At 50.3% G+C, this 19,713-nt stretch overlaps 7 protein-coding genes across 7 annotated transcripts; 4 read left to right on the top strand and 3 right to left on the bottom strand.

The window, feature by feature from the left end:
• Positions 1-151: 151 nt before the first annotated feature.
• Positions 152-1,315, bottom strand: CABS01_13749 (S-methyl-5-thioribose-1-phosphate isomerase; the record flags this gene model as incomplete). Its single annotated transcript, XM_060547091.1, has 1 exon — positions 152-1,315. The coding sequence occupies one exon, from the start codon at positions 1,313-1,315 to the stop codon at positions 152-154; it is 1,164 nt and encodes a 387-aa protein (XP_060394681.1).
• A 582-nt stretch (positions 1,316-1,897) lies between these two features.
• On the top strand, positions 1,898-6,612 carry CABS01_13750 (uncharacterized protein; the record flags this gene model as incomplete). Its single annotated transcript, XM_060547092.1, has 3 exons — positions 1,898-1,931; positions 2,032-4,865; positions 4,915-6,612. The coding sequence occupies 3 exons, from the start codon at positions 1,898-1,900 to the stop codon at positions 6,610-6,612; spliced, it is 4,566 nt and encodes a 1,521-aa protein (XP_060394682.1).
• An 814-nt stretch (positions 6,613-7,426) lies between these two features.
• Positions 7,427-7,651, top strand: CABS01_13751 (uncharacterized protein; the record flags this gene model as incomplete). Its single annotated transcript, XM_060547093.1, has 1 exon — positions 7,427-7,651. One exon carries the CDS (start codon positions 7,427-7,429, stop codon positions 7,649-7,651), a length of 225 nt encoding a protein of 74 aa, XP_060394683.1.
• Positions 7,652-8,753: 1,102 nt separating this feature from the next.
• On the top strand, positions 8,754-9,521 carry CABS01_13752 (3-oxoacyl-(acyl-carrier protein) reductase; the record flags this gene model as incomplete). The annotated part of the gene is made up of 1 exon (XM_060547094.1): positions 8,754-9,521. One exon carries the CDS (start codon positions 8,754-8,756, stop codon positions 9,519-9,521), a length of 768 nt encoding a protein of 255 aa, XP_060394684.1.
• Positions 9,522-9,704: 183 nt separating this feature from the next.
• CABS01_13753 (uncharacterized protein) lies at positions 9,705-11,677 on the bottom strand (the record flags this gene model as incomplete). The annotated part of the gene is made up of 5 exons (XM_060547095.1): positions 9,705-9,922; positions 10,020-10,124; positions 10,212-10,942; positions 11,018-11,443; positions 11,520-11,677. 5 exons carry the CDS (start codon positions 11,675-11,677, stop codon positions 9,705-9,707), a joined length of 1,638 nt encoding a protein of 545 aa, XP_060394685.1.
• A 2,886-nt stretch (positions 11,678-14,563) lies between these two features.
• CABS01_13754 (uncharacterized protein) lies at positions 14,564-15,429 on the top strand (the record flags this gene model as incomplete). The annotated part of the gene is made up of 3 exons (XM_060547096.1): positions 14,564-14,658; positions 14,802-15,334; positions 15,401-15,429. The coding sequence occupies 3 exons, from the start codon at positions 14,564-14,566 to the stop codon at positions 15,427-15,429; spliced, it is 657 nt and encodes a 218-aa protein (XP_060394686.1).
• Positions 15,430-17,693: 2,264 nt separating this feature from the next.
• CABS01_13755 (cytochrome P450) lies at positions 17,694-19,519 on the bottom strand (the record flags this gene model as incomplete). Its single annotated transcript, XM_060547097.1, has 6 exons — positions 17,694-18,109; positions 18,173-18,757; positions 18,811-18,879; positions 18,937-19,021; positions 19,081-19,206; positions 19,259-19,519. The coding sequence occupies 6 exons, from the start codon at positions 19,517-19,519 to the stop codon at positions 17,694-17,696; spliced, it is 1,542 nt and encodes a 513-aa protein (XP_060394687.1).
• Positions 19,520-19,713: the final 194 nt, after the last annotated feature.

The raw sequence follows: 19,713 nt of genomic DNA on the forward strand, positions 1-19,713 counted from the left end.
AAGCAGTGTCCTGCTAATACGCTATATCCCCTATAGACAAAATTCAATTTTGAACATACATCGGGCTCCGAGCTCCAGCTCCAGATCCAGCTCCAGTCTTTAACGCAAAACAAATATCATCATCATCTATGCTTGAAAGGAGAGATTCCCATCACTGGGCGACCACCTGCGCCCATCTCTCGGGCATGATGTGACGGAAATCAAATTGACCCTCGTCGTTCTTGACAACAGCACCCTTCTCCGTAACAACAGCATCGATCAGGTCGTGCGGTGTAACATCAAAAGCAGGGTTCCAGACGTTAATGCGCTGGTCCGCCGTCGCCACACGCGCTGTACGAGCGATATCGACGTTGCCATCAGCCTGGACGATAGCACCGGAAATCTGCGTGAGCTCCTCCCCCTTGCGTTCCTCGATCTTGATGCCGGCGCCGGTCTGGGTCTCGAGGTCGATGCTGGTGGTGGGAGCCGCAACAATGAACTTGACGCCGTGATGCTTGGCCAAGACGGCGAGTTGGTAGGTTCCAATCTTGTTGGCAGTGTCACCGTTGCGAACGACACGGTCGGCACCTACAATGACAGCAGCAATGTTCATCTTGTCCTTTTGCAAGTTGAACAGCGCGGCAGCCATGGAGTCTGTGATGAGAGTGCTGGGGATGGTCTCGTAAACAAGCTCAAAGGCGGTCAGCCTGCTACCCTGGTTGTAGGGTCTCGTCTCGGTGCAGTAGGCGTGCTTCAGAAGGTTATTGGACCAAAGTGTTCTGATGATACCGAGGGCGGTTCCGTGACCAGATGTTGCCAGAGAGCCAGTGTTGCAGTGAGTGAGGACAGATACTTTGGCATCAGGTGAAGCACCAGCGACCTCTCTCAACCATTGCGCTCCATGGTCACCAATAGACAGGTTGGTCTGAAGGTCTTTTTGCAGAATCTTCTCGGCTTCCTCAATGTATGCAGCAATGACCGTCTTGGAATCATCCTGAGGCGCGCTCCTAACGCGGGCCTTTAGTTGGTTGATAGCATTGGTCAAGTCGACGGCAGTCGGTCTGCTTTCCTTGAGGTAATCCAAACGCGAGTCGATGTAAGTGACGGCATCTTGTGATGAAGAGGCGGCGCAGCTGCCGTTGTGTAGCTCGACAGCGTGGGCGAGGGCGGCGACGATAGCAATGGCGGGGGCACCACGAACTCTCATCGACTTGATGCAGTCAAAGGCCTCCTCGCTGGTGGACACCTCATCGTAGTGGAATTCATGAGGCAGTCTCAGTTGGTCCAGGACTTCGAGACGACCCCGAGTGTACTTGACGGCTTGGAGTCCAGACATGGCGAAAACAGAGAAATTACGATGATGCTGTTGGAGAAAGAAGTAAAGCTAAAGTATTTTGCTTCAAGAAATATAGGGCACTTTATCGCTTCCTGATCCAAGGCAGAGGAGGGGCATTTCTCCCCAAAGCAAAACCAAAAAAGATTCTGCCGTGCCCCTCCATTGACGTTCAGCAAGCAGCGTCATCTTGGGCCAATCATTCCAGCACTGGGTAGCACACCGCTCTCGGGGAATCATCGGAGGCAGAGCTACCTTTGTACCTACCTTACATTGTCGAGGTTCCTAGGTACCCCTAGGCCGGGGCCGACTAGGGGATCCCGCCGTTGGCTGGCGCATTTCGCCAGCTCCCATCCTCCCGTCCAGTGCTCCAAGGCTCCAATTCCAACAAACGGGACCGAACCCCTTTGATGTTCCAGCTCCAAGCTCGCTGAATCGCGCCCAGCGTCTCCACCGAAGCTAGAACCTCACCGAGGCGAGTTGTACACCTTGCATTCGACCGGCACCCACCCGCCGCGCAATTTAGTAAATGAAGCTGCGACGGACCATGTAATTTAAAAGTCCAAATTGGAGGAGCCGTTCAAGATGGAGCGGCCTTTTTCAACCTCCAAAGTCACAGGTAAGCTCTACGCGTCTCATGATCCTGTTGTTATCTCGTTGGCCTACTAGTCGTACCTTGACTGCGCTTCCCCCCAACTGACCAAGCATGCTATTCGCAGTCGAGTACTTCGATCCCCACGACGTTTACAAGCTCGTCACCCCGGGCCTCATTCCACGACTGCCCCTTCGAAATCTCCATTGGCAGTCGCATGCTGGACCTTTGCGCTCGATCGATACCCTTCACGTAGAGCTCACGCCCGCTGGCGGAGACCCAGCTGCCCCAATCTCGCCAACCATCTCCCCTTCGCTCCGCCGGTCAGTAAGCGCCGGCGCAAAGGACGATGGCTTCCAAACGCAGTCTATCGGAGGCAAAAGCACGTCTTCAGATATTTCCGATACCCCAACGATAGCGGCGCGACAGCCTGGCAAGGAACGGCGCCACCAAATACCCGGCCTGAGGCGGACCCCTTACCTCAAAGTCCTGCTCGTTCGATGCGACGACAGCGATACCTACAAGTCCCAAACAAGGGCAGAAATCAGAGAATGGATCAAGAAGAATACACCGCCTTCGCAGTCTACCCGGAAGCTGAACACACAAGAGAACCATGATGCATTTGAGTTCCTGATTATTCATGTCGTAATACCCAACACTTTTGCGGCAAATCAACCTAGGGTCAGCGGAAAGGGCCTCGATGCTGCCGAGAAAGCAAGATCGTCAAGATGGGGCTCCGGATCCTCCACGTTATTGGAGAAGCTTCGGTCCGACTTCAACAGCTCTAGCAAGGGCGCGATCGATCGCGTGGCCCAGATCCGTATCGGCATCAACGACGTTCCATACGATGTACTGCCTCGAGTTGTTCCTGCCACGCCAACCGGTTATACCGAGTCGCGTCAGGATGCCGAAAACGCATGGGATGACCTCGTTGGCAAATTCAAGGAGCTGATTCTGTCATCCTTTGACATGAGGGTGTCCCAGTACGAGGAAGACATCAAGGAGAAGGATGCTCAGCGGGCTCTACCGGGTTGGAACTTCTGTACCTTCTTCATACTCAAGGAGGGTCTTGCGCGTGGGTTCGAGAGTGTCGGTCTTGTAGAGGATGCCTTAGTTGGCTACGACGAGCTCAGTGTCGGTCTCGACACAGTCATCCAAGAACAGGCCACCTCCGGAGATCCCCAGACCCATGGGGGCTCTCTGTTGAGTCACACGCAAGACCTCGTGAAGCGAGCTGAAGCTGCCGTTGCCGCACTGGGTGCTGAGGACGGCTCTCTAGAGGATGACCAGCCTGTTGATCTACAGGCCACGGATGCCTCCAAAACCGACAAGTTCGACGATATCCCTATTAGCGCCACAAAGAAGCCGTACCGCGAAATGATAGTAGCCAATAATGTGTCAGTCTTTGACTTTCGCTGCTACATCTTTGCGAGACAGATATCGCTGCTGCTCCGCCTTGGCAACGCCTGGTCAACTAGGGAAGATCTCCTGGCAAAGCTTAGAGAGCAACAGGAGTCTGTCCTTCACGGCGTTGCACCGCAAGCGCCGCCCCCAAAGCAGACAGATGAAGCCGAAAACCTGTCCATGTTGGCTGAGATCTGCCGAAGGACCCTAGAATTCGTACCGGCTGTCTCGCAAGTTATGAGAGCCGACATCTTGGCTGCGCTGAAGAACAAGCTTACCGAGGAAGATTCCCCGATTCTCAACCCCGTCCTGGCGGAGGCTATTGATAATCTTGTTGCATCATTCGCATTCTCCGTCGCGCAGCAGATTCTTGCTCAAACGTCGAGCAAAGCACTGCCCATCCCCCCTTCGAGTTTGACTCCCTCCGACGGCCATGAGCCAAAGTCATCAATTCCAGAGTTGAAAACCATGCTACACCCGGCTCGAAACTCGTCTTTGCGTGTAGGAACGGGTTCCAATACAAGTACCAGACCACCGCCCAGTCCTGGAGTGTTTCCCGGGGGAACAGGCCCCAACCCTGATGACAATACAGCACCCAACGCCCAATATCTCAAAGCTGGCCTAGAGGAACTCGCTGCGCGTCGGGCAGAACTCTATGCTCTGTCTAGGAACGTCCTCCAAGGCAGCGGAAAGAAACGAGGCTGGGATATTGGATGGACATCTGCGCCGGTACTAGGGGAAATGGATGGCAACGACTTTGAAGACGTTGATCTCGACGGGGATGATCACAAGTCTCAGACAGACAACCCGGATCCGCTCTGTATAGGGCTGGCTGGTATCGAGAACGGTCTTCTCCACACTGCCCTCGACAATCGGGACGACTTCTATCGCCTGTACGAGACACTCACGGACAAGGCCTTGCGTCATTACACCGTGGCCAACCACACTCATGCAGTCAAGACAAGCATGGCCGACCTCGCCGTGCTCAAGTATCACCTTGGTGAGTACGGCCCGGCCGCTTCTTACTTCTACATGACCACTCCATTTTTTGGGGAGAACAGCTGGAGCCTATTGGAGCTTTCCATGCTTGTCATGTACTCTCGATGTCTGAAAGAGCTTCAGCGTAAGGATGAATTTGTTCGCGTGGGACTGAAGCTCTTGACGAAGGCAGCAGCCGCAGAAAATGAGAGGCTTCAACAGAAGAAGCCCTCGTTTGTAGCTCACTCGGAGATTCAGTACCCCGAGAAAAGTGCCATCGCTGGCTTTCTCGATGAGGTATTGAGTGTAGCTAAGACCCTTTCCAACGAGGTCAGGGTGCCTCTGGGGCATCTCTTCACCCAAGTCGAAGTTGTCGGGCATCCAGCCTACCACACCGGCAAAGATTGCTTCTCTCTTACCATTAAACTAAGAAGCTTGCTCATAGATGACCTAAGCCTGGAGAAGGCCGCCATACGCTTGTCCAGGACGTCATCCGGGGGGACAAAGGAGGTTTGGTTACACACTTCCGAAGCGAACATTCTCAAGCCAGGGATCAACGAGTTGCGGCTTACCAGCACTGTAAGTAGTATGCTGACGATACGAGAGAAGCTGAACTAACAGATGCTAGACCAATGTCGCCGGTCACTACAGGATTGACCGGGCAGATTTGATTTGCAACAAAGTTGACTTACACTGGGAGCGGGATGTCAACCAAACACCCAGCAAGACGGCGCAGATCTTCCGTCTTCCCGACTTGGAACTCTATCGCCCCACTGGCGGTTTGAGTTGTCGCTTAACGGCGGCAAGAGACATTCAGTTGGACAAGAACAATTCGCTTGATTTGGAACTCTTGACGGGATGGAACACTATCAAGTCCTGTGAGCTTTCGGTCAAGCCATCGACTGGCGGCCTTCGAATCATTTCAACCGAAGCAACGTTTCTTGGACCTGCACTAGAATACGAGAAGCCTTTGGAGGCCGGACTTTTCCGCTTCGGAAGCATCTCCGCGTCGTCCGCCATCAAAATGCGTTTCCCGTACACCATCGAGCAAGATGTTCCGAGCATATCGGCTAGAATCGAAATCACGTACACTACAGACGAGGGCACTTTCACATACTCCAATGTATTCTCAGTCCCAGTGGCACTCGCCTTGGGCGTCAATGTACAGGACGTTTTCAAGCACAACGCCTTATTCTCCCGCTTCAGCGTCTCAACAGCCTCGTTGAGCCCACTCAGAGTGTTCAAAACACATCTGATCGACTCAGATGTCTTTGCTGCCCATTCTGCAGCTCCACCAAACAAGTCCATCATTGTGTTTCCGAAGCAGCCTGCCAGTTTGCTTTACAAGATCACACGCAAAGCTTCAGGCAACACCACACCCAAGACCCAGCGGACCCTGTATCTTAAGCTTCATTACAGCGTTGTCTTGGATGAGATTATTGCCCTTGTTGAAGATTCCCTGTCAAAGTACATCGAAGAATCTCCTCTTTCCTCCTTCTCAGGCCTTTTGATCAACCGCGTACTGGCAGAGGTGCGGTCTAGCCTTTCGGCTTATGACTTGGAGCGAGCTGCTCTCCTCGGCGAGGTTTCTACGGCCTTCGTATCGCCTTTACTAACAGGGAATATCTTCAGAGGTCTGGGCACAGCCCCGGGCGGCAAAGAAGACACCTCTAAAGCTCTTCAGGCATTCCTTGTTTCCTGGCAGTCAACGTATCCAAAGTTGACCATCAAAGGAATCGAGTCGATCAGTCGATCAATCCTCATCCCTGTCGACGTCCCCTCCATTCCCGTTTTCCACTCGGTCGACATTCAGCTTCCGCCACCCGACGAACAAATAGCAGGTTCGACCCTGGCCGTCAACCAGTTGTTGTCTGCTAATCTGCGTTTGCGCTGGACTCGCATCTGGGACACGGCTGTCAGTGATGGCAAAGGCATCAATAGGGACTACGAGTTCAGCTTTGATGTGACTGGTCCAGGTGACACATGGCTCATCGGCGGCCGGAAGCGCGGCAACTTCAAGAGTCTGGGAGTAGACAAGTCGGACGCCAAGTTTGGAGAATCCGAGTTGCATGTTCCCGTGCTCATCGTACCGCTGCGCGAAGGACGGCTGCCCTACCCCAATGTGGAGATTCGCGAGGTCAAGAAGGAGGAGAATGACGAGACAGCTGGTCATCATGAGATCGATTACCAAAACATTGGCGAGACAGTACGGGTCGTTGCTGACTTGCAGCGGGTGACCCTAAGTCTAGATGCTAGCGGACCCAGTGGTGGTCCATTGGTTCTCGAGAGCGAGCGGCGCGAATTCCATCATCGGATCTTACTGTGATGATGCGATAGATGTCTTTCTCCAGCCATTTACCTGGCTGTGTATGATAGAAAATGAAGAATACAACGTGAATAAGTCGAAGCCAATTCGCATTGAATTCCATGAATAGTGAGGTGAGATAATGTTTATGGCCATGCCGGCAAGCGCGCTGCCGCTCTTCTCGGGGTTGCCGTTCTCCCCCTATCAGCTTGCGACAACTTCACGTTGCCCGACGAATCCATGTGACTGCCCGCTCGGTCCACTTTGAGGCTCCGCGATGGCTACCAAGCCAATACGTGTTTGCAAGCGACCAACATATCCACTTCGAGCCCAGGACAGGAAGGTGCTTGAGCTGTGCCTCAGTCCTCGTGACCAACTGGGCGTTGCTCCCCGCTGCGCCGTAAAGTAGTCAACTAACAAGGCCTCATTCGTCACCACGGAAGTGGCCGGCACTTTGTTCACTGTGCCAATGCACCTGGGCAACTGGAAGATCCAGTTATAATTATCGGCTACGACAACGCCTCTAGAGAGAGAATACATATATTCGACTTGAGTCTACAACAAATCAAAATAATAATCACTTGGCGCCAAGAAAAGACGATTTGTGCCAGCACATCACTCGAAGACTGTTAATCGATTGTCCTCTGCCCAGAACCAAATCATATCAAGACTGCCTTCCGCCTACACTTACTCTGAACGAAACTCCCGCTACCAGGATCGAGAGCTGTCTATAAACCATTTTCTCTGAAGCACACGCGTTCAGATCAACAGATCTGATCAAATTAGCAAAACCGACAGTCAAACGCCGCTTATAAAGCACGAAACTTCCGAGTCTATGCCAATATCCACGTCGAAGAAGAGATCACTCTATCAACGCATGCAAGACCGAAACAGAGTTGAGATTTCAGAGGAGGAATTGCAAAAGTACACCGGAATGAGCAAGGCGGGTCTGCAGGATTGGGCCAAGGATCGCCCGGGGGTTGGAGCAAAGACACCCGCTAACATGGGGAAGAAATTTGAGTCTTGGGAATCTATGCGTGTCACTACAGGGATTATGTGACGTTAGTGATTTGCATTGGTTGGGTTTGAGTATATAGTAACCGAGTTGCATTGGTCAGGTCTGAGGCTATCGTAACTGAGTTGCATCTTTTGATGATAGTCAACCCAAAACACTAAGTGAATACGTAACAAATGGTATGAAATTCGTTGTAAAGTCAACGGCTGGAACACATGTTTTGAGATGGGCTTACGATGCTCCTGGTGCCGAGTACCTCATGTGGCAAAAGATTCTCAGACCACATAAATATCCATATTGAAATTTTGATTCATCTCCCCAACGACTAGGGTACGACAATGGCACAAAGACCCTCTGATATCATGATCTACCCAGAGTCATTCTAGACCCACTGAGTACTTAGGACCTTTCAATCCAACGACAGGCCGTCGTCAGAATCGATTTAGTATATTGATGTTTTCGATATCTTCCTTGAAGTTCACAGAGTTGCTATTCTTGCATCATATTCAAGCACTGTGGGTGTGGTGTAATGCCTATCTGATTTCCAAAGAGAGAGATTAAATGCGCATCAATTAGGCTTCGATGAGTTTGCAAGTACGGAGTAAGAAGTGAGTATATGCTTGACCAGGCCATCCCATATTGCTTTTTTAATATCAGCAAAAGCTGCTTAGTTTTATAATTATGTTTCCCCCAGTAGCTTTAACTGCTGTCCCTCGAGCGAGTTGCAGTGTGGTCTCATCATTGACCCCGGGTCCGAGCAAATTTATCTCAGACCACCCCTTCAGACGATACCGGGTGAGGCACGTCGGAGGGACGACGCAACTATTCTGCCGTATTGCTTGAGGACCCGAGCGGCGGGACGGCAAGTGGACTCCACGCCATCCCCCACTTTCCGTGCCGGGATTCGATACCACGTCGGCAGTGGGTTTGAGGGGCGGGAGCGGGGGATCGACACGAGCCGGGGCAAGCGACCATCGTGGTTCTGGGCTGAATAATACGAGGTTTATATGTGTTACAACTTGAGAAGGTCCCAAATGATGCTGTCAAACATTTTAAAACTGAGAATTGCTAGTATTTACATAAAGTCTGCTTATCAGATTGCGAATCTGCCTGGAACCACACCCTTCCTCATTGAAGCTCAACCCTCATGGCCGCAAACCACAGTCTCGCGGGCAAGATTGCCGTGGTTTCCGGTAGTTGCAGTGGTATTGGGCATGCAATAGCGAAGGAGCTCAGCGCTCGAGGAGCCCACGCCGTGATCAACTACCCAAACGCCTCCCTAGCAGATGAAGCGGCCGCAGCAGTGGCGGCACTTTCCACCCCAGGAATCGCGATCGAAGCCAACATTAGCACTGTGGACGGACCGAGGAAGTTGATAGAAGGTGCAGTTGAGGCCTATGGTCACATTGACATTCTTATCAACAACGCCGCAGTTGCCATCAATTTGCCATTTGAGGAACAAACGCTCGATCACTGGGATTCTTTGGTCAATCTCAACGGTCGTGGAACATTTCTCTTGACGCAGCAGGCTCTGCCATACCTTACTCGTGGAAGTGGACGCATCGTCAACATTTGTTCCATTAGCTCCCGCGCTGCCCCTCCTCTACAAACTATCTACGCCGGGACCAAGGGGATGGTAGATTCTTTCACCCGTGTTTGGGCAAAAGAGCTTTCCCCAAAATATGGATGCACCGTCAATGCTGTGTCCCCTGGCCCTACTGCGACGCACGGGTTCTTGAGTGCCGGAGAGGAAGCCATGAAGGTCCTAGGGCCTACAATTGAAGCAACGCCGGCGGCGAAAAGGCTAGGCAAGCCAGAAGAAATAGCGGATGCTGTGGCGTTTCTTTGCGAAGAACGATCCCGATGGGTCAATGGAGAACACATGTTCGTCAATGGGGGGCTATACATGGACTGAAAGCGACGAGGTTGTCGAAAAAGCCACAGGAAATTGTCACATTAACCTAAGGCATATATGTTGAAACAAAGCGAACAAGTCACTAGTTCCCTCTTGCTTTCTTCCTTCCAAATATTGCCCAAGTATCTACCTACAGCGACGAAGGATGTTGCGGGCACTGAATGAAGCGCTTGCTACAGTAGCCTATTCGCCGACCTCCCGATCTGGGTGCCAGTGCAGGAACTGCCTGGAAAACTTCCACTTCCATGTTGCCTGTCGCATTCGATTTCCAAAAAAGTAAAAGGGTATGGTTGACAAGAACACAGCCGCCGATATACCCGCTAAGGTTCCAAATACGGAGAGATATCCTGACTCTTGGACCCAAACATTCACGTAAAAGCTGAGAAGAAATCCAAAAACGGCTACTAGAACATCAGCTACATGAACACAAAGAAACGCCCCCTCAAGGGTCGTATCTCACAAAAATATGTCATAGGCACATCTCAGGAATTGGCTCACCTTTGAAGAAAGACTGCGTTACTATAACCTCACCGGCTATGGGCCGATAAGAATCAAGAATATACACAAGAGCCACGTTGTTTGACTGAACAGTGGTGAAGTTTACTATCCAAGTTAGCTTGTGACGCCCTAATATCCCTTCCATAACATATGCGTGTCTAAAGAGACCGAGAGGAAGGCGGATAAACGTACCAAGGCCGATACCAATAGTGGGACAAATCCAGTGTAATTTCTTCGCGAAGCCTGCCCCGTATAAAATGCATGATAATGGACCCGTGATCAAGCTGATTATCATTGCAGGTAACCGCATTTCGGGGATCCTGGTTCCGCCACTCCGAATCGTCAGTTTGTCTGCCATCCAATCTGTGAAGTGTCCCCCGCAGAAGATGGCTAAGAAGGAGCCAAATATCGTAGAGAGATACGTTAAACCGGATTGCCAGGTATGAAAACCGTAGACCGTCGAGAAAGCGTTCGAGAAGTTCGCGGATATCACAACGATCATGCCAGTGGTGATTGCGTTGATTAAGGTCGCCCAGAATACGGCTGGCAAAGTAATGGCGACAAGAGGACGGAACATCAGAGCCAATAGAGGTTCGCTAGTGTAAGTCCCCGAGAAGACTGTCATAGTCGCCAAATAGGTCTTCCACGTCGATGGAGATGACGTGTGCGACGAAGAAGGAGGGTTCTCAAGACACTGAGAAGACGGCTTGGTGGATTCGTGTCTGGATGGTACCACCTCTAGCTCCGTTGCATATCGCCTTCGATAGTGTGTTTCGGGGAAGGTGAACAGTACTAGAACCGTACAAGTTCCGACGAAGGCAGAAAATACCCAGAATATCATCCTCCAGCTGTAAGTTTGTGTGATCAGGCCCGAAAACACCACGCCCACACCCACACCCGCAGATAAGGAACATGTGTAGATACTAATGCAGATTGTCAGAATCGGTTCATCCTAATTGAGGCGCTCCTGGGATGTAAGCAAAGAAGGATAGACTGACACCATGGCACGCCCGCGTTGGTGCAAGAAGAACAAGTCAGTGATTGTCAAGGGTGCGACGATTTCTGCAGCAGCACAAGCAAAGCCGAGAAAGAGCCTGCCAACAAGTGCACTGCCAAAAGAAGCCGCTGCGCCACTCCATATACAACTTGCCGTAAGTAAAAGGTAGGACGCGATGTAAACGGGCCTTCTGCCGTATTTGATTGCCAGAGGCACCCAAATAAGATTGCCCGCACCAATCATGAGTGAACACCCGGTTTGAAGGTATGATGCTTTAGCAATGTTGTTTGGCACAGTGTCAGGCCCAGGGCCGAAGAATTCGAGAGTGATCAACTCTAGGGCAACAGCAGGCCCGACAATGACGGCATGGGCGAAGAAAATTCCAAAGCATGTCAGCGAAAAAATGTAGTATTTGCGTGTTGGTGACCTGGTACGTTATGATTCAGCGCAAGTCTCCCTCAACTCGTGGTATTCGTAGCAATTTGGAATGAATCAACACTCACCAGTTTAAAGGATCGTTGGGGTCATTTGAGGGCGTGGGTACCAGAATGATTTCATTGGTTTCATTGTGGCGAAGCTGAACTGTTCCCAGCGTTTGTTCTTTCAACTTAGTGTCCACATCTTCTTGCAGCCGAATCTCCTGAACAGGCAAGATCGACATCGTGTTACTTTTGCAAAGAATACCACGACAGTCAAGAGCAGAAGCGAAGTGAGATGGATGATATGATCACGGGTGAGGAAAAGGGGTCTCAAGAGCGTCCCGGGCTCGCCCAAATGGCTCATATTTAAAGACAGACACTACGACGACCGAACCCTGGGAGGTATTGGGTTGCAAATTTTCCAAAAAAAAGTTGTATAGAGGCCCCGGGACCACCATGAGGTTTCATTGAGAAAGCATGAGGAGTGTCGGGATGTCCTGCTGAAATGCGGGGGTGGGGCCTCGGGGCGTGATAGCTGAGGTTCGTTCTGTGTTGGTGGCGACAGGATATGTGATTGGGAGTAGCCACCAAGGAGGAAGTACCTAGGAAAAATAAAATTTCCTGTCACCCATCTGAGAAAAGTGAGGTATAGTTGGCAGGTTACTTGGGCAAAGTCACCGGCACGGCGACACCCACTTTACCGAGAGGCTCCAAGGAGCGCCGTACCCCAAACGCAGGAGACATTACGAGTCTCCTGGAATAGGACCCTGGATCATGAATGACTCTTCGCGAATAATGTCATTGCTCATCCGGGACAAAAGGCTGCCTGTATTGAATTGCTATCGTCAAGGACTGCGTGATGCCAACTTTCGAGCTTGAGGTACGCTGAAAGAATGTGCCTACCTTAGTTGACAACCTTTTAACTAGATTGAAACAAATCGATCTTCAGAGACGCACTAGTGGGGGGACGATTCAATTATAAGTGTAAGTAATCAAATGTGGATACGTCTCTATGCTCCCCATACGCAAGGAGTCAACGATAGAAGCTCTATCCATGTTCCATAGGAGGGCAAGATTCAATCTGTGAATCCACCCCAAAAGCGTACGGGCTGAGATACCGTCCTATCATTCAGAGCCTCAAACCAAGGATTAATAAATGAGTTCTACGCGAAGTTCGAAATGCTTCAACTGTCAGAACGTCGCTATTATACTGAAACTGCATAATTGGTGAATATCTGGAAACTTTTCAATAAGTTGATGTCGTGTCAACTTGAAGCTTAAGTTGCTCATTCATCTTCAGAGTCGAGTTTTTATTTGAAAGTCAGTTGTGTTAATTATTTATGAAAGCTAAAATCGACTTTTGAATAAGCAAAGACTCATGAATCCATGAGCACGAATTTCGAGTTTGCGACATTCTGATGCAATACAGAGGCCACTGCGTCAACTTGATTCCAATATTGGCATCGACAGGTTCAGGATCTAACCAAGTAGGCCAAAATGGGCAAGTCACAGGACTCGCAATAGCCAGATATAGCATTTGAAAAAGCTTCTCAAAAATCATTTCCCAGCGGTCTTGCAGTTTGGGCTCATCGAAACAAAAATCTTTCATATTCAAGCAACCAACTCAAGCAATTTGACCAATCCGCCGAGGCATCTTGAACCACCATGTGGGCTTGTCATTGCATATTGATTCATGCGGTGCAATCGACTGCTCCTAGTAGGTCTGAAAGAGTGTGAAAATTGCCTCAATCACTCACCATTTACTCCTTGAAATCCTGAGGCGTACGGAAGTACTCGAACCCAACATCTAGAGACATCTAGAGGGTATAACCCCGCGAGAAGTCAGGGTTTACTTAACGTGTGGAAATGAATTCCATGCTTTACTACCCCTGTTCGAAAAACGGTCCATTATTACCCCGTTGCACATCGCAGCGCGTATTTTCCACCTCCCCGGGACCAAGATGGGAAAAGCAGCGTGGCGAGGCTATCGTATTTCTTCGGCATACATCCTATTTCGTCTACGGGGTTCTCGCCTAGAAATCACTTTGCCGATCTTGCGAGCACAACCCTGATATTGATACGACCTGTCAATCAAGAAGAGAGGGGCAGTTGGGGGGCAAGGGAAACAGCGGTGAACGATCGAGGGCCACGCGAGGGGCGCCGAGGAAGTGGATAGTTTCATTCGACTGTTGCAGGGTTATGCACGGCTTTCAACCCGGACGGAATGTCGGCCTCGATCGGAGGTCGGTGGAGCAAGCAGACAGTGGAGATGGTAGAACGTGGCTAGGCCCGCTCCTTGATACGCCGAGACTCGTAGTCTCATCCACATACATGATATTCAGGGTCTTCCAGAAGGGAACTTGAGACGACGTTTTGTATATGAATAACTCAAACTTTGAGCACGGTTGGCTCGGTCCGGGGTTTGCTCCCAAGACAGCAATCCCAACCGTCCAGCGAACTTTGAGCTCTGGCATTTATGCCTGACTACTGTCGAGCTTTGTGAGGGATGGGACACCGGACGAAGATGTTGATTTTGCCTGACTTCCTAGAGAAATTGAGTTTTGCTTTGTGATTAGTGACACGCCCCTTTTTGTGTGGGAGCCGGGGTAGGCACCGCGGGGAAGATAACTTAGGGGACTCATGTTTGGCAACCCGGGCCTCGGTCTATCATGATAGCCGCTGTCATGGCGCCATCCCGTGATGTGGGATATTCGTGTTTTGAGCCAGGTCCGGACCACTGGGTCCCAGTGGACAAAACGACTCGACAAGTGGTACGAGAATAATGCAAATCTGGGAATCTTCATCCTGAAATGACCGCGCGAGGGAAACTTTATTTAGAGTTCAACACTAGGAATAAAGTTCATCACCTTCTATCTCAAGACATTCAGCGGAGACGCAGCTTAGACCAGAGTTACATCAATGGACAAGGCACCCTGCATTCCTCGGACTCCGCCTCACGACATGCAGATGGTGTCTATCGAGCTTTCAGATGGTTCAAATTGGAGATATTCTGCTCCAGAATGTGGTGATATCGTTCGTCTAGTCCCAACTTACCGAAAACTTTCTGAGTTAAGACGCAGAACTCGGCTCTCTCGACATGTTTGCGACGCTTCGAACCGAAGACCGAGATGGAGAGGTCGTATGCATTTCAAGTACACATCAACTACCGCAACCGGGTCAGAACACAAACCATTTTGCTTGTGACGGCTGCCGAGCAAAGAAGGTATAATCGATTGATTGACTGAACCTCATGAGAAACCGCGCTGACCTGCTCACTCAGTTGAAATGTACTGGACACAGATTTGGCTGTCAACGATGCCGAGACCGAAATCTAGCTTGCACATATTCCAATACTCTACCACAAAGGCGTCGCAAAGGTGGAAGGCCCCCAGCGCCGCACAAAAGCGCAACGCCTCGCGAGATCACGCCGTCTACGTCAGAAGAACCGCCGATGATGGTCCCTTCTGAATCACCCAAAGAGCGATTACAATCGGCGCAATTGGAGCAGTTGTCTGAACCCAAATGTGTCTCAAAGGGTGCTGCATCGGATCAAATCTTGCCACCGGAGCGAGCCGAGATTGACATGGACTCCCAGTCAACCAATTTGCTCATCCAAACCCCGACATTCGTTGGCTCGGGCCAATCACCAAGCACCCTGCTGGAAGAGGAGTCGTCTGGCACACCGCCTGACTTTGAGGATCTGGCCCTTCCAGATTACATGGAGTCAGACTTGCATGAGTTTGATATGGACGACTTACAATTACTTGATGCCGAGATAAACTTGTCCGAACAGGAAGCTGAAGGCCATGACCTAAGCGAAGCATTTGCATCCAGTACAACCCCATTCAACGTCCAAATCACACGGGAAACTAGCTTTGCTAGAAGCAGCTCATCGTCAGGTGAGTTAGAGCTCTCCAGCTTTCAGCTACGCAATACTGCTTCTGAAAGCTTCCGCCATTGTCTAGATCAAATGATTGATGCTAAGTGGATGTAGATGATTCTCAATGGAATGCTATTCAGCGGTCCAAGAGCAATCACACAAGGGATGACACCTCTCATGATATCTCTCATGATTTCGTTGCCCCTAAACGGGCGCCGTCTAGTCTCTCATCGCACGGTATCAGCTCCACGGTGCCTTTCACCCCTCACCACCACCCACACAGCTTTCCTTTAAATGCCCCAAGTCCGTTACTTGTTAACCGTAGCCATGGCAGCCCAATCACTGGGCCGGGGTCACAGACGAGCATCGCAGCCACAGCGCCTTGCCGCTGTGTTGGCGTAACGCTGAATTTGCTTGAAAAAATGCAGACGCAGAGCAAAGTAACAACCTTTTGCATGGCGGAAACCTCCCTACATCTGCTTAAAAAGTCGATAACCCAATGCCGATCTATAAGTCATTGCTCTTCGTGCCGGAATCGTTCTAGGGTAATGACATTCTCAATATTGCTAGCCGAGAAGATTATGGCTATATTAGAGGATATTGCATCTGTGTGGGAATGTGCTTCTCAAGCCTCAAATCTCGGAGATGACGGGAGAATTGAGGCATACGGACATGCACACCGTTGGATTCCTGTATTACTGGGACAGTATCAGATTGATACTGTCCATGAACGTTGCGAGATTTTTGGTTTCTTGATTCTGCTGCAAGTACGGCAGCTTGGAGGCTTCTTGGAATCTTTGCGCAATTCAGTTGACAGACAGAGGTGGGCGCCACACCAGAATTCGCTACGGCCCATCTGTCTCCGTCTCGAGGAGCTACAAGAAGCTTTGAGCGGGCATGCATGAGACGTATCTACTTTCTATCTTGAGCAGCTTCTTCTACCTACATCTTCGAACAAGAAAGCGGAATCTTGAAATACACATCATGAGATGAATCGAATATTCTGACTCGAAAGCCAAACGAGTGCAAAATACACCTACGTTGACTAATCAACCTCTGCCCGCCTCGGGATTACAGACACCACTTTCTTTGGTTACCTCAGGGTTACGGACATATTTCGCCAAGCTTTTGCAGAGTCTCCCTTCTCCTGGCCTCGGTCTCAGCCGCTACCCGATGATCTATCCGAAGATGATCGGACCGTTTCTTCTTATAAGGACCTCTTCCCCGTAGATTAGCCGATAATCCTGGCAACAGCCGGGAGAGCGAGTCATTCGAATTGAAGATCTGATTGGACTTCAAAACAATTGTGGATGTATTGGCTTCAAGACGGGTTCAAGGTTTCCAAGCCCGAAACCTTATTTCTGACTTCCCCGGTCCCATATGCATTCGCAGAAGCTTAAACATACGAGTGTTACGCTTGATGAGCCACAACCGCCGGAGCACTGTAACAGGTCTAGCGTTCCATCAATGAGAAACACACCCTGAGATTGAACAGCTGTGTCAGCCTCAAGTTTGCTAAAATGGAACGTCGCCGAGAGGCCTAGATCTTGGTCATTCGCCAGCGTATCAGTATGCCCACGAGTCAACATTAATATGCATTGCGCACACGTTATAGAAGTTGTCCAGACGCCCGCTCTGCCTCCATCTTATGCACAGGCCGTAGCCACTTCACACCTTATGACTAGGGCTGTTTCCAAGCGCTGCTGGGGTTCATGAGTGCGGCTTCCCCGGCTCAACTACCCTACAGCGCATCCACTTCAGTTACAACACATTCTGGGGTCAGCTACACCAGAGCAACGGCTTATGCATGCCGCTTAAAGTAAAAGTTGGCTATGTGGCAGAAATTCTCCAGGGAACGGCCACAATAGCTAAGAAGACATGGTCTGGTACACGTGGTCAAAAGGTTCCTCGCCATATCTGTCGCAGTACGTACTGCGTACAGGAAGAGAAATCGGACACACCCAACACGGAAAGGTTCCGATGGAGATTGTTCTTGCCCCGTTGAGAATTTGGAGTCCAGCCGTGACACAATGGCTGCTGCCACTGTCTGATGTGGCGTGCATGCGACAGACTTGTTATCGCAACGACTCGAGCACGGAGCTCCCTTACGCTGTCAGAAAACTCAGACCACTGGTCAGTGGGTGGATATCTAGATTCCAGGAAGTCACTCGAAGGCCAGTGTATGATGAGAAATTGCTTGGGAACTTGGAGCTTGTTCTCTCAGAAATAAATCGGCTTTAGGTTGGGCCCTCCTTGAGTGAACTTGTAGTGGGTGACACATTGGAAAAAGAAGAAAACGCGTTGAGACGATTAGCCGGTTCCATTCAGTGCACCTCCAAGCGGTTCATTGCCACGCTAAAACTATCTAAGTATTCGCTCTAGAGTCTCTTCTTGAACTCCACAGTCGCCCATGGGTCCGGTAGATATTGTGTTTCCGCTCGTACACTTTGCGGGCGTCCCTGTCCATGTGTAAATCGCATCTCGTAATTTTTCAACAGATGGGCCATTATGGCCTTGATCTCATGAGCCGCAAAAAAGCGTCCTGGACAAGCATGGCGCCCGTAACCAAAACTCAAAGATGTCGGATTCGACGCGACATACTGGGCGCGACCGTCCATATCTGAGCGCTCTTCTCTTATCCTGGCAAAGCGAAACGCATCGAAAGTTTCGGGGTCCGGATAAAAAGATTCATCCATTGTGATAGCTTGCGTTGGAATCCCAATGGTGGTATGAGCTGGAATTGTGAACCCGGAGGATAGTGTATAAGGCCGGTGAACCACTCTCTCGAATGTGACTGCACACGTTGATGTATTAGGTGACCACTGTGAAAGGCTAGAACTCGTTGGGGTGAACGTACTTAGAAGTAGAGGATTAAATCTTTGGCTCTCTTTCATGAAACTGTCCATCTTCACCATTTTCAAGAAGCCCGATTTTGTTATCAAATCATCGTTGCCAGTAAGGCTCTCGACTTCGTCCCGCAATGTTTCAATGATTTCAGGACGTTCGCATAGGTCGTAAATGAGCTGTGCAGGTGCAGCTGCACTCGTGTGTATCGCAGCAAAGCTTATCTTCAAGAGAATACTGGCCAGGAATGCCATGTCACGTTCTTCGCCTTTCGCCTGCTCGGCCATCCAATATAGAAGATCTTCAGCTTTATCTCCAGTGCGAAGGCGACTCTCGAGCAGTGGAATAGCTGCAGCTTCTGCAGCAGCGTAATGGCCGGCGATCTTGGCAATCTCCGGAATGAAACGAGCTGCAAGTGGCTTCAGGAACTCGGGGTATCTTTTCAGCTTCTGAGCGCCAATGAAGCCGTCAATGGCAAAGTCGATAGATGATTGTACCCATTCTCGATTGTGAGATAGAGTGGTGCCACCGAACATACAACTCGAGACTCTTGCCACAATCTGCGTCAATGTGTGCACGACAGGGACGGGCGTCCAATCTGTTCGGGTTAGCGGAGAAAACTCATTCGTCAAGGCCATAATTATTGCAAACCTTCACAAGCAGGAAATGTGTCATTGAATGCGTCAACTATTTCTCTCTGCACTGCCGGCATTACGTCGGCTACAAATTTGTTAGAAAGATCATATCAACTCTCATGACTTATGTAGAACCACCTACCGAGATGATGATTCAGTTGCGCCTTAACAACGCGAGGATGCAGTGTCGACCTACTCCCCATAGTGGTGTACTTGCCCTCGAACATCTTTCCGGCATTAGAATCATCATGAATGAGTTAACTTAGTAGAAGGATGATCTCATTACCTCGATAAACGTAGCAACAAAGTCTACCTGGTCGATTGGGGCCGTCTTGAGCTCCTCTAAGTACTTCGAGGGAATCATCAGACGTTCTCCTAGTGGACTGGGGACGTAGAAGAAGTCGCCTTTCGCCTAAACACTGTAAGAATGACTCAGGTATTTTGTTCTTTAGGAGGCAACATACGCGCTTGTACCCTTCTTGAAGCATTTCTTTTGCATTTTGGCGAAACCGCTCTCGATTTGCCTTGATGCTGTATTTAGCATTCCCACCCACGACTAGAACACCAGGAACGAGTTTTTGTTTGTCTGGCAAGAGTGCGCATAACAAAACGATCAGTCCTACAGTGAGACCCAAAAAGGTCATGGCCAAGCCGTGGTTTCCATTGGTATAGTCGTGAGCATAATGCCGTAATAGAAGGCTATCGAGATCAAAGAACGATTTCATCGCGATGTATTGATGGCTTCATGAAAATCTGGATCGAACCGCGCGCTTGAGAAACCGTAACCGCTTGGCAAAATCGGCTTATACGTCGCGGATACTGCCTGGCAAACGCTCGGAGCTTGCGAGGTTTGAATCTTTGGGCTCGGGCTTTTCCCGAAGTATGCGAGTTCCGAGGTGTCGGCCGCCACAACTCCCAA

This window comes from Colletotrichum abscissum (genome assembly GCF_030869225.1).
Source record: "Colletotrichum abscissum strain IMI 504890 chromosome Unknown Scaffold_47.1, whole genome shotgun sequence".
NCBI lineage: Eukaryota > Fungi > Ascomycota > Sordariomycetes > Glomerellales > Glomerellaceae > Colletotrichum > Colletotrichum abscissum.